At 42.0% G+C, this 12,130-nt stretch overlaps 1 protein-coding gene across 1 annotated transcript; it reads right to left on the bottom strand.

Moving 5' to 3' along the window:
• Positions 1 to 659: 659 nt before the first annotated feature.
• LOC108142881 lies at positions 660 to 4,918 on the bottom strand. The gene is made up of 3 exons (XM_017266957.1): positions 4,753 to 4,918; positions 3,617 to 4,685; positions 660 to 2,933 (listed from the first exon to the last, which is right to left on the bottom strand). Exons 1-3 carry the CDS (start codon positions 4,826 to 4,828, stop codon positions 773 to 775), a joined length of 3,306 nt encoding a protein of 1,101 aa, XP_017122446.1. The 5' UTR covers positions 4,829 to 4,918; the 3' UTR covers positions 660 to 772.
• Between the last annotated feature and the right edge of the window lie 7,212 nt (positions 4,919 to 12,130).

Here is a 12,130-nt window from a genome sequence, read left to right as displayed (position 1 = left end):
TTGTGGCTTGCAGAGCGCTAAGCTCCAGCAACAATGTTGCTAATAGACTTGGCCGAAAGCCTGACGAGGAATCCGCATCTAGCCAGCCGAAAACACCCAGCCAACACCATCGAAAAGTCCTTTCTCACGGACTGAGAATTTCGCTAGAACTAGTAGCTAGGTTTGGACAAGGCATTGCACCATTAAAAGCATTTTAGGATTTTGTGTGTCTTTTCTTTGTGGTGATTTCATTTAATGTAGAAAATTCAAATTCTTTTAAGTTCCACCCACAGACAATTTACTGTTTTTCGAAACGGTGAAAAAACAATTATATATATATTAAATATCTTGGTCTTTATAACGAAATTATTACTCTCCTATTTTCACATAAATGTGGTAAAATAAAAAACATTTCCGTTTTTTATCTTTGGTATATTAGAAAATTATTACAATGCCAATTGCAGGCCGGTCACTGCAGAAAAAAAATGTTTAATGAGTTAATAATGCGTAAAGATTTGTGAAACATCTAAGTTATTAGAAAGAAATTTAAAAAAAAATAAATGTATTAAATCTTTTCTAGGACCATAATGAAATTACTTTATTGTTTACCTGTTTTAATACAATATAATCTCACATATCCCCTGACATCTAAAAAACATTTCCGATTTAGGTGCTTGCAATACAAATGTCAATATATTTAAAGGTTTTTTCATAAATGGCTTACAGTCGTTCTAGTTGATGCAATGTAAAAGGTTTCTGGTCATTTATGTATTTAGTTTAGTATATGTTTAGTTCAATCGTCGGCCAGGTCGCCCACACCCACACCCACACCCACTGCCGCCCCCAAAGTGGCCTGTGGAGGAGCAGTGGTGACCGCGCCGAAGGGCAGGGGCAGGGTGTGCTGGGTGGCCGAGGCCCAACTTCTGCGGGGCAGGATCCGGCCAAAGTTGAAGTACTTCTGACGCAGCTTGTCCTTGATCTCATCCTCGTTCATGATGGCGCTGGCCTCGCGGAAGTTGAGGAAAATGCGTCCCTTGTCGTCGGTCTTGATGGGCAGAATTTCGGTGCAGACATTGCGAGCCTTGAGCATGAAGCCCTCCTCCTCCTGTTCACCCGCTGCAGAGGGAGGTCCTCCGACGAGGTTGATGAGCCGATCTTCGGGGAGCGCCGCCACACTGTCCAAACGGGAGTCCATGGACAGGGATCTCGGTGGCTTGGCCGTGCTCGGATGGTTTTTCTTCTTTCGCAGGCAGAACGGATCCCGATCGCTGGCCTTGACATACTGGACCACCGGCCGATTGACGCCCCACTTTGGTCGATCGTCCATCTTGTTGGCATCCTTGTCCTTGCCCTGGTGCTTCTTCACACCCTTGTCCTTGTCTTTGTCCTTGCTCTTGGCCTTGAACGTGGTTGTTGTGGTGGTGGTTGTGGTAGTTGTGGTCTCATGATCCTTCTCTGCAGTGGATTCCTTAGCGGGTTGCGTCTGAGACTTGGACGTCTGGGTGGTGGTGGTGGTGGAGACCTCCCTCTTGAGCAGAACTTTGTAGAAATTGTCGTGGAACAGACAGAGGTCGCAGTTGAGGGGCAGCTCCGTTTGGGTCTCCACATCCGCCTGGTGACCCAACTCGTGATGCAGTTCCTCGGAACTGTTTCGATTGCCCAGTTGCAGCGGGGTCTTCAGGGGTATCAGTGCCAGTTTGTCTTGTTCGGGTATCGAAACGGGTGCCACATCCACCTCCAAGGAATCCGGAGAGAAGCAACCACTGGCGGTGACCAGATCCGTTCTTCCCGATCTCGCAGTCTCCAGAGGTTCCTCCTCCTCCTTTTCCGCCTGGTAACCATCCTCGGTGTAAATCGAGGTGTCTGTGCGATGGGTCATCGTGGCCTTCGAATAGGAACCAGGTGTCTGTGGCTCTTTTTGCATGGGCTGCTGCATAAAGTATGTGGCTATCTGTAGGTTACCAATGGCGTTTTGGAGTCCAAAAATATCGCTGGTGACGGGCAATGGAATGAGGGTAGCTGGTTGCATCAGCAGAGCCATGTTTTCTTTATCTTCTCCCAAGAAGGAGGCCTGTCTCTTTGGTTCCTCTTTCTTGGAATCCTTGGGTATTTTAATGGGCTTTGTGACAGTGCGTCGAAGGTTGATGGGTGTGCCAATAAGGACTTTTTCTTCGGTGACAACTGGAGGGGCAGCTCGTGGCGTATTGGAGGGTTCTTCTTCCTGGGGTGAAGGTTCCTTCCCTCCAGTTTCAGCCGCCTCCTCTTCCTCCTCCACGGATTGAACCCTTAGTAGCTCGGACTCATCCCCTTCCGTTTCCTGGGACATTTTGGAGGGTTGGCGACCCAGTCGCTTCATTTGTTTTTCCAATTTGGCCGCCACTTCGGCTTTTTGAATGGCATCCAGCATTACTTGCTGCTTTTTCTGCTGAGCCTCGTCGCGTTCCATAAGCGTCCGCCTCTCGAATTCCAGACGCTCCTGCTCCAATTGCTTCTGCCTACGAATGCGCTCCTCCTCCATCTGCTCCTCCTGCCGATGGCGCTCCAGTTCCCACTTCCTGATCAGTTCCCTCTCGTGGAGTTGCTTCTTGATGGCATTGTGGTACTCGGCTGCCTTGCGCCTCTTGTCCATTCTCTCGGCCAGAGTGTGGGCATCCAGGGGGGCATTCTGACCCCTCAAGTAGGTGGAGGATGACTGCATAGACTGCACATCGTCCTCGCTGTCCTTGAGATCGTGCATCCCTCGGGTGAGCCATCCCGGTGGCTGTTGGGCTGCCTGATGGCCAGCTCCTCCATTGAAGTTGGCCCAGCGGGCCCGTTCCCTTTCGTGCTGCTCGTGCACGTAGAAGTCACTCTGCTCCGGATTGCCAATGTGCACCTGGTAGGTATTCGAGGTGGAAACGTCGCGACTCATGCTCATGTTCGACGAGCTGGGCGGTGCGGGCATATAACAGCAGCTGAATGAAGGTAAGAAAATATATTTAAAATATAAAAGAAGGTCCAATATTTATTTAACTGCAAATTAATATTTTACGCATAAATACTAAGAAATTATCAGAACAATTACTAATAACTTTGATGAACAAATATATATATGTTCTACTCTTACTAGACAATTTAATTTTTTGTTAAAAACAATAGCCTTTGTAACCATGGATTCAATCGAATTGATTGTAAAAGTCATTTATGATATAATTCATTTGGAATTACTTCAGTAAATTAATATTTGTTTATAATGAGAAATCCATATTATGTTCATGGTCAAAGATGTGGCTTAAAAGTGTCCGACATTTAACGAAAATAATAAATACAGTTGCCTTTTAAATTAATTAATTAAAATTTAATTATTTATGTAAAGGTCAGATAATAATTTACGGTTACTTAAAATGTGGTTTTAATGTTACTAAATAATATATACTAGATTTATGAGAATTTACCTACTAAAAACATATTTTATGGGCTGCATGTATGCATTATTTGAATGTCAAGGGCCGATATTGATAGTAAAAATCAGAGTAAAATACCCAATTCATCAGAAGTTATTAAAAATAATAAAGCTGGTTACCCAGTTAAATTGTTTCATGTTTAATTGCAGTTTGCCCCTGTGTTTTTGGTGCGATTGGGTCACTTGGTTACTCACCCATCGGCCATGTATCCATCGGCTGCGAGTGGCTCGTATCCCTGCCCTGGCACACGTCGTCCCTTGATGGTGTATGCCTTGCTCAGGGGATTTCCCGGGGGTGGTTGGTGTGGCATGGGGATGGGAATCGGTGCAGGCATTGGTGCAGCTGCCGTGCCCGCCTGTATCGATCGGCGAAGGCGTCTGCACCCGGCCACGCCCCCTCCCACGGCGCCCACACCACCGACGCCGCCATCCAGGACACTGGCACTGCCCATGCCACTAATGCTCTCGATTTGGCTCGCACCGTCGTTGAACCAAATGTCGGGAGTGTGGGGATTCTTGGGCGTATCGCTCAGATAGCCGGAGGTGTCTTCCTCCTGGCAACCCGGAGGTCCCTGGACTCCAACTCCAACTCCCCCTCCCGCTCCCGCTCCTGCCCCTCCGCCCACTCCAGTCGGGTTGCCCGGAGGATTGTTTAATCGATGTGGCCCGTTGCCGGGATCAATGTCAGTTGGTTTGCCCGTCTTTTCCTGGTGCCTCACCCTCTGCCGAATGGCTGGCAAACTGGGACTCCGCAGACGCTGCTGTTGCTGCTGGAGATGGTGTTGCTGCTGTTGCTGCAGCAGAAGTTGCTGGTGCTGCAGCTTCAAGTGTTGCTGCGCCTCCTGTCGCGAATTCTGCATCCTGCCCTTCGCCGTTTGCAGGGATGTGGGCACCAGTTCCGCGTAGCGAGCGGGATTCTGCATCTGGCGGGACGTCATACCGGGGGCATAGCTGCCGCGCCTGGTCCTGCGGTACATGGACTCGTCCTCGTCCTCGAAGTCCGCATCGGCATCCGCATCCAGGTCGTCGATGTACCGCTCCAGCTGGTTCATGTAGGCCTGATTGCCATTTCGATAGTCCGGCTGGCGCAGGATCAGTTGCATATCCGGACCCTGGTTTCGTCGCGAATGACTGGAAGTTTGATTGGAGGTCGAGGTCTGACTGAGATCCAAGTTGGAGTAATACGTGCGAATCGAGGTGCGTTCAATCTTGTGGTGCGAGGTGTGCTGATGATGGTACATCTCATCCATGCGAGCTATTTCCTCTATTCAAAAATATTTAATTATTTATTAGGTGTCTAAACCATCTATATATATACACAGTTAACACACCTCTCTCCTTGGCCCATTGCTGCTTCTTCAAGTCCAACAACCTGTGCGTTTGCCTGGCCTCCGGTCCCGTAATCATGTCAGTTCATTGCACTTCCACTTCACAGGCCACAAATATCAAAGGTCGGCTGGATTCCTAGGCACTCGGTGAAGCACCACACCAAGGCTGTGCAGGAGCCTCACTGAAATTCCTTCGAACCCGCAACACCGACAACCGAAATTCGATTTGTTTTGCATTGGAATGCCAGCGGGTTGTCCTGGCAACATTCCAGCCCCATTCAAGGAGTAAACAAAGCCAATTTCGGTACCTTTCGAAAGGGGTATTGTGAATTTAATAAGATGTTTAACAACAAGGAAACTCTTAAACAATATTTTGAATTTTTAAATGGGATGGATTTATTGCAAATGAATTTATTGCAAATTATTTATATTTTAATATTATTTACTATTTCATAATATAATATTTAATATTAATAATTTTGGACCAAAGCTAAAGTGTCTGGCATTAAGTCATTTAAACATAATATTCTAGGTTGGCCATGAACTTATATATAAGTTATATTTATTCGTTTTAAGTTTTAAGACATGTTCTGTTCAAATAATTTGACCACCTGACCGTTCAAACCCGAGATAACTTTATTTTTTTTTAATTTTGTTAAACTTTCTATAAAGGGATTTATTACAATAAAATCAATGGATTCTAATGTGTTTAATTTATTGATTTTTTTTGGTATGTCTTTTATTCAAGATAAATTAGTTATTATAAAATTACAGGGACTGTAAATAAGAATTATTTTAAAATCATAATACGGTTTTTATCTTTAATCTTACCAAGAAAATACAGCTTTGTTTGTTTTACAAATCTGTTATATTTATTTGCAATATTCTAATTTCAGTGAGAAGTTTGTTTTTATATATTATCATTATTATTTATTTTTAATCATAAAAGTCTCACATAACTCTTATATGCAGTCCTGTAGTGTTATTATACCAAGCATTCAGTTAAGGTATTCGAAGTTCTTTGAGTCCGCGTTAACCTTTCTTTTTCGTTTTCGGTGGGGGCAGTCCTTGCACTCGCTTTTGGCAGTGGGTTAATGCAGCCGTGTAAACTTGTTATGTGGGCGGTGGGGCGCCCAAAAACTAAGGCTATCATCGCGTGCCCGATGTCTGTTCCCAAAATACACACTCTGTTTGCTGTTTGTTGGTACAAATTAAAAGGACAGCGAGGAAAACAAGGAAGACTCCTTCGACTGGCAGCACGGGGCCTTGGGGCTTGGGGGTCCATCGATTTTCCATCAAGGGTGGACTATCGCCACACGCGTAAGTTCAATTACCGCATATAAGGAAGTGCGGGCGGAGAGAGCAACAAGTTAGCCAGCGGAATCATGAACCTTCGGGCTAGCGTAGGTGTAAAATGCAGAACGAACGTCCTTTCCTCGACCAGATTTCAGTCTGTCCATTCGATTAGCGGAGGGACCAACCTACCCGAGCTCAGAGAATTTATTTCCCATGGTCAAAATAGAAATGGCCAAAAGATAAAGGCCAGCGAAATATCTCATAACCCATTTTCCATAAACATACAGAGACCACAGAGCCAGATCGGAGTGCTTGTGGTTGTGGTTGTGGTGCCTCCTGCCTGCTTTTTGGCTTTTCTGCCTCGGTGGTGCTGTGGTGCTGTGGTGCGGTGGTGCTGTTGGGTCTGTTTTATACGCGTGGGCGTTGAAATCACTGCCAGTCAAAAGGTCATGTTATGATCTTGAGCGAACTATGTGTCTAAGCATGAGAGCATGGGAGCCCGGGCCCGAACAAAAGTTGAGTCGAGTGGAGTCGATTCAACTCGACTCGAGTCGAGAGCAAGGCCCAGTCTCAAAGACAGACACCCAGCGAGCACACTGCAAAAAATATATATTCCCAAAAAGTTATGTTATAAGACTTGTCACCTATAGTTTAGTTCAACCTAATAAAAGGATAAATTCTTACAAAAATGTTTAGTTATTTCGAATCTTAAACTATAAGTTGAATTTTATTTTCAGTTTCCAATTATTAATAATTATTTGATATTTCAAAAGTTTAATACAAATAGTTAATTCAAACAATAAAATAAATTTAATTACAATTTCACTAACCATTTTTGCTGTTTTACGAATTATTGTAAGCTTCATTAGAAATAAAGAAAAAATATTTAAAATAATCTTTGTTTGACACTTTTATTTAAAGAAACACTTAAATACAACAAATTACAATTTTTTTTACCCTTGCCATCAATATAATTACAGATCCCAGTCTAATTTGTAAAACAAGTCTTAACTGACGATTACCAGACTGCTTTTTTAATGAAACACTTATTTTGTTTATTATATTTGAAAAAAACTATTGTTGGAAACTCTTAATAACTTTTAAAATAAATCATTTTATTTAAGATGGTTAAAGTTGGCTTTTTATGAATAACAGTTATACAAGCCATTTTAATTGAACCAAAATAAAAGTAACTTGGCCATAAATTTTTTACAAGTGCCCAAGCCGGGGCGACCAAGAAAAGGAGCAGCTAGAGATCAGGCCAAAAGCAAAGTTGGGGGTGTTGTGGAGAAAGAGAGAGGGAGAGCGAGAGGAAGAGGGAGAGGGGGAGTGCCACAGACGGAGACGGCAATCAAGAAATCCCACTTGATACAAGTGCATTTATAAGACATTATAATGAGTTTTTATAAACTTAAACAGGGTCGCCAGCGAGCGGCCCTAGGGCGTCACTTAACTAGATGATCTCGGACATTGATCATGATGAAGATCATCAAGATCACCGGGGATCATCAAGATCATAATTGCTTATGCAGCTGGGTCAAGAGTCGAGGCGACCCATCTCCCATGCGAACACATGTCACCACTCGGGGATTTTCCCCGGCCCATTTGAAAAGCCCAAAATGACCGAAAAGAAAGTGATCATGCCAGGAGTGATGATCGGCTCGATCATGTCCGCTGCCATTTAGGCAGCAATTTTCATTCATCTTGCAGTCGGTCCCGAGATTTTCACTTGTCCGCTGGCCGATCGGGCGGGCAATCAATTGAACGATCGCGCTGATCGCGCCGGATCGTTTTGCTCGATCGCTCTATTCAAACGATCGATGTATCATTTAGCGTATAACCTCAATACACCTACCAATAAACAAACAAGCCAAATGCCTAATAATTGTAATTTTCCATATTTTTGTCGAGTCTACGATCGGAGACGAATGCGATGAACTCAAACACGATCGGACCCCGAAGGCAAAGGAGTCGTTTAAATGGCAGATAGAGAAAGATATATGTACATAGACAGCTATGGTCGAAAAAATAGTAAATAGTTAAAGTAAATAAATAAATTTGTAATTTTGTTTTCTGTTTTGTGATTAATGCACTTATTTTTAGGACATCCCTTGAAGCACCTAAAATTAGGAAAGAAAAACTTTAATAGATATAATATATTAATTTAGCTTTTTCTGGAATATCAATGGAAAATATTTAAAAACTGATATTCTTTTACATCCCAAGGCAATAAAAAATAAAGCATAACAAAATGTTATGATAAACAGGAAACAAAAACCTTACTGATTGTTAAGAACGCACCTTTTAATTTTAAAATATTTTTCTTATGATTGTAGAACGATTGATTGAATACCAACCATTCGTTATTTAATTGAGTTTTGTTAAAAGCGATTCTTAATACCCTCTAAGGAAATACAAAAAAATCCCATTTAATTTCCCTCAACTGTGCATATTTTTAGATGTAGAGGTAGAGAGCATTAGACCATACGTATTGATCAAAATTGATGATGTTGACACGAACTTTGAACGACTCTGATCGTCGTCGGCTTTCAAGGGTTTCTCAAGCGATTTTCATAAGTGATTCGGGCAACTCGTGTAGCAAACGACTCTGGGCTTCGTCTCAAGTGAGAGTATCGCTCAAGCTCAATTGATATATACAAAGGCTTTTTTGGGGTTTTTGGGCTGCTGAAACCACTTGAAATGGTTTTCACAACCAAGATCGATGATCGATCGAGCTGTGTAATGGAGCTAATTCGGAAGACCGACTCTGCGATTGACATTTCGCCTGGCTTGGGTATGAATTTCGTAATTCTAAACATGTTGACGCTGTCTTCTTCGAGAACTTAATTGTTAAGCTCTCGAAACACTACGCCGTAGAATTTTAGCGAGACAAACCAAATAGTTGGGAATTGCGTTCGCTTTCGATCGAAACTCACACGAAACTTGGCTGCCCAAAAATGGTCACTTTACAGAAATAACACGAAGGCCCAGCGTTAGCGCCAACAGTCAACTGTCAGGTGTTTGGATATCTCCTCCAACTTTGACTTCAGCCTCGGCTCCAACTTCAATTTCGAATCCAACTCCATCCACTTCCACTCGCATGTGTGAGCCACGAGTCGCAGTTGAAAAGGAGAAAAAAACAGGGAGTGTGGGTATTATAACTTTGCGATTAGTTTTGCCCCAGCCCACAGAATGAATGTTATACGATAAACTTAAGTAGTATATGTTAAGGCCATAAATAGAAAAGAGTTTTCTAATGTGGGAACTCAATTAGCCGCGGATTAAAGTAAGCTAAGAAATGATCATTTACAGAGATCCTTGACTCAGACTAAAAACCTCTATAACTCCAAACACATTGACTTGTTTGCGTCTGATACATTCAATTGTATATCTTTGGCGGAAAGTATTATACCCAAGGGTAACTAAATGATAAGCAGAATTAGTCACTTCTTGGTGACGGCCATGCGAAGGCCTTTAGTTGAAATGCTAAAAATTATGGATGAAATTACGTGGTTAAATAATGAAAAATATCCTCTGAGTTTTATGATTCGTTCTCTTTTCCCTCAATATATGTTAAATAGAATATCGTCTTGCTATTTTTAGTTCCCTCTTTTGGACAGTTACTAGTATTGTATCACTTATTTATTTGTATCGTAATGCGTCTCAAAAATTAAATTGTATATCTTTATTGAAGAGAATTCTAAGTAAGAACAATTATATAATTTGCAGAACTTACATAAGTTGGTCAATTCTTGCTGACACCAATGGGAATGACTTTAATTGAAATGCTTAAAAATATGGTCAGGTAACTGGCTAAGTAATGGAATATTTTTCTTTGGTTTTGTTTATGATATTTCTATACTCTTCTTCTTTTGGACAGACTAGGCTTATTATAACTTATCTGAAAATCTTAAAATGTGTTACTTTGTTTATTTTAAAAGTTACCGTTTCTGTGCGACAAGCCAATGGCAAACAAAGGAATATAAATAGCCCAGACTTTATATATATTTGTAAAAATAATAACTAATATTTGCTTGTGATTTATTTAATGTCTTTTATACCCTTATTACATACCAAAAATGTATTTTTAACATAAAAGTATTTTTGCATGATAGGGTATTCTAGGCTGCGATCACTGCTTCTAGCCAATTTGATTTATTTTTTCCCATTGCATTTGCTTGTTGTCCTCGCGGCTGACAACATGTTACACTTTGGTCACTATAATGAGCCGTAATTAGTGACACCGGTGTATCTGCGACTAGTGCAACTGCGACTGCGCCATTCCAGCAATGCGACAGCGATCGCCAGCGGCTGCGTGTGAAAAGTTGCGCGCTTTTTGATAATTGCCATCAGGCTGCGTCCACGTTTGCGTCTGCATTTCTGGCCGAGAAGCCACCAAGCTGGTGTCTTGTGGCTGGAAAGGTGGCTGAGGAGCTGGTGACATGGCCATGTGTCAACGTCGGCTTCGTTGGCGGCGGTAAATGTCAGACTAAATGAAAGGAAAACTGATTACGCTTGACAAGTTCAAATTGTTTAGGTACAGGCGACATTAAAGACCGAGAGTGAAAGCCTCAGCTGTCAAAGGTTTTTTCTTCATTTCTTCATTTCGCTCCTCCTATTTTGGTTTCTTCTAGAGATTGCTTTTTTTTTCGCCGAAAATCTGACCAGCAGTTTCCCACCGAAGCTGGAAAATCTTAAAATGTCCACTGATTGCCGGAGCTTGTTGTGGCCACATGCATGGTGGTAAAGGCCCGGCCCGAAGCAGGCTGGCCTCAACTTTGGCTAACGGTTAATACAGTCCATCATTATCAGAAATGCGTTTGCCAGCTCCCAGAGCCAGATCTCTGGCTAAGGTCAGTTTAGAGACCGAAAAATTGTTGCCTACAAAGCCTCCCCCCACCTCAAAAAAAAAAAACAACAAAATTCTCACAAGGCGCTGGCTGCACCTAAAAAAAATGGATAGAATATTGGGGATCAACTTTAAGAGTACTGCACATTGTTATAAAAATAATAAAATGTCTACATTTATTTCTTTTTCTTTGAAAATTAATAAAACAATTTCTTATATATAACATAATAATATTATAATAATTCTAAAAGTGTTTTTTCACAACCTGATTTGTTATTTGAGATTTAAGGGTATGATTTATCTAAAATTTAACACCAAAGAAGAAAATTAAACTGAGAGAATTGGAGCCCTTTAAAGTAAAATATTGTGTGCCCCAATAGAAATATTTTTTACCAATTATATTCAACTTCTTTCAGAAACAATAAGAGAACCATTTTATCCTGCAAACTAGGAATTAGTTTTTATATTGCATCTTAATGTTAATATGAACAATGTTTTAACTTTCCATATTCATATTCAATAATTTTTAATATGCTACTAAAACCACCAAACAAACAACAATTTCGATTAATAAATTCGGGAATTATTTCGCGGTGCATGTCTGGATGGCTGGTTCTTGGGCTGAGAAGAGCTTGACTACATGAAACAGGTGTGGCACGTCGCAAAAAACGGAAAAAAAAGAAACTGGGAGGAGGAGAAGTCTGCTGCCTGTGATGCTGCTACTCTGGCTGAGTGGACCAAGACTCTTGGCCCAAAGAGTGTGCGAGTGTGTTGCTTTTGGCCAGGTTAGAGCTCTCTGAGGTTGGCGACGCTTTTACCGCACGTTCGTTATTTTTGAGGTCACAATATGCTGTGTGCTATGTGCTATGAGCTACACAGAAAGAAAGTTCACTTTGTGGGCAACATTGGTAATATTAATTACTTCAGATATAGTAAACACATTATTTTGATGTGTGTTCTCTTGCTTAAACTGAAATTCTTTGGCAATTCTTGTAACTTGAGGAGCTCGTTTTACAAAACAATCATCATTTTTCTCGGTGGAGGTGAGACAACGACTTGGAGTCGAGGTTCGCGGGCTGATCATTGCTGGAAATCTGCGGACTGGCTGTGTTTGTTTGTCGCCTCTAATGAAACACGCGACATGGGGAGAAAAGGAGACCCACACACACTCGCACACACTCAACTTTGACCCGGGTCAGGGGGCAAAGCCGAGCTTGAAATTAAAAAAGATAACTC

The sequence above is a fragment of the Drosophila elegans genome, unplaced genomic scaffold (assembly GCF_018152505.1).
Source record: "Drosophila elegans isolate 14027-0461.03 unplaced genomic scaffold, ASM1815250v1 contig_208, whole genome shotgun sequence".
Lineage (NCBI taxonomy): Eukaryota > Metazoa > Arthropoda > Insecta > Diptera > Drosophilidae > Drosophila > Drosophila elegans.
Note: the sequence above shows the minus strand (reverse complement) of the source record. Positions and strands in the feature narration are given on the sequence as shown.

Coding starts and splice junctions, on each gene's coding strand:
- LOC108142881 (XM_017266957.1), bottom strand. CDS start 4,828: ATGATTACGGGACCGGAGGCCAGGCAAACGCACAGGTTGTTGGACTTG. Junction 4,686..4,752: donor GCAATGGGCCAAGGAGAGAG/GTGTGTTAACTG, acceptor ATTTTTGAATAG/AGGAAATAGCTCGCATGGAT. Junction 2,934..3,616: donor GATGGATACATGGCCGATGG/GTGAGTAACCAA, acceptor ACCTTCATTCAG/CTGCTGTTATATGCCCGCAC.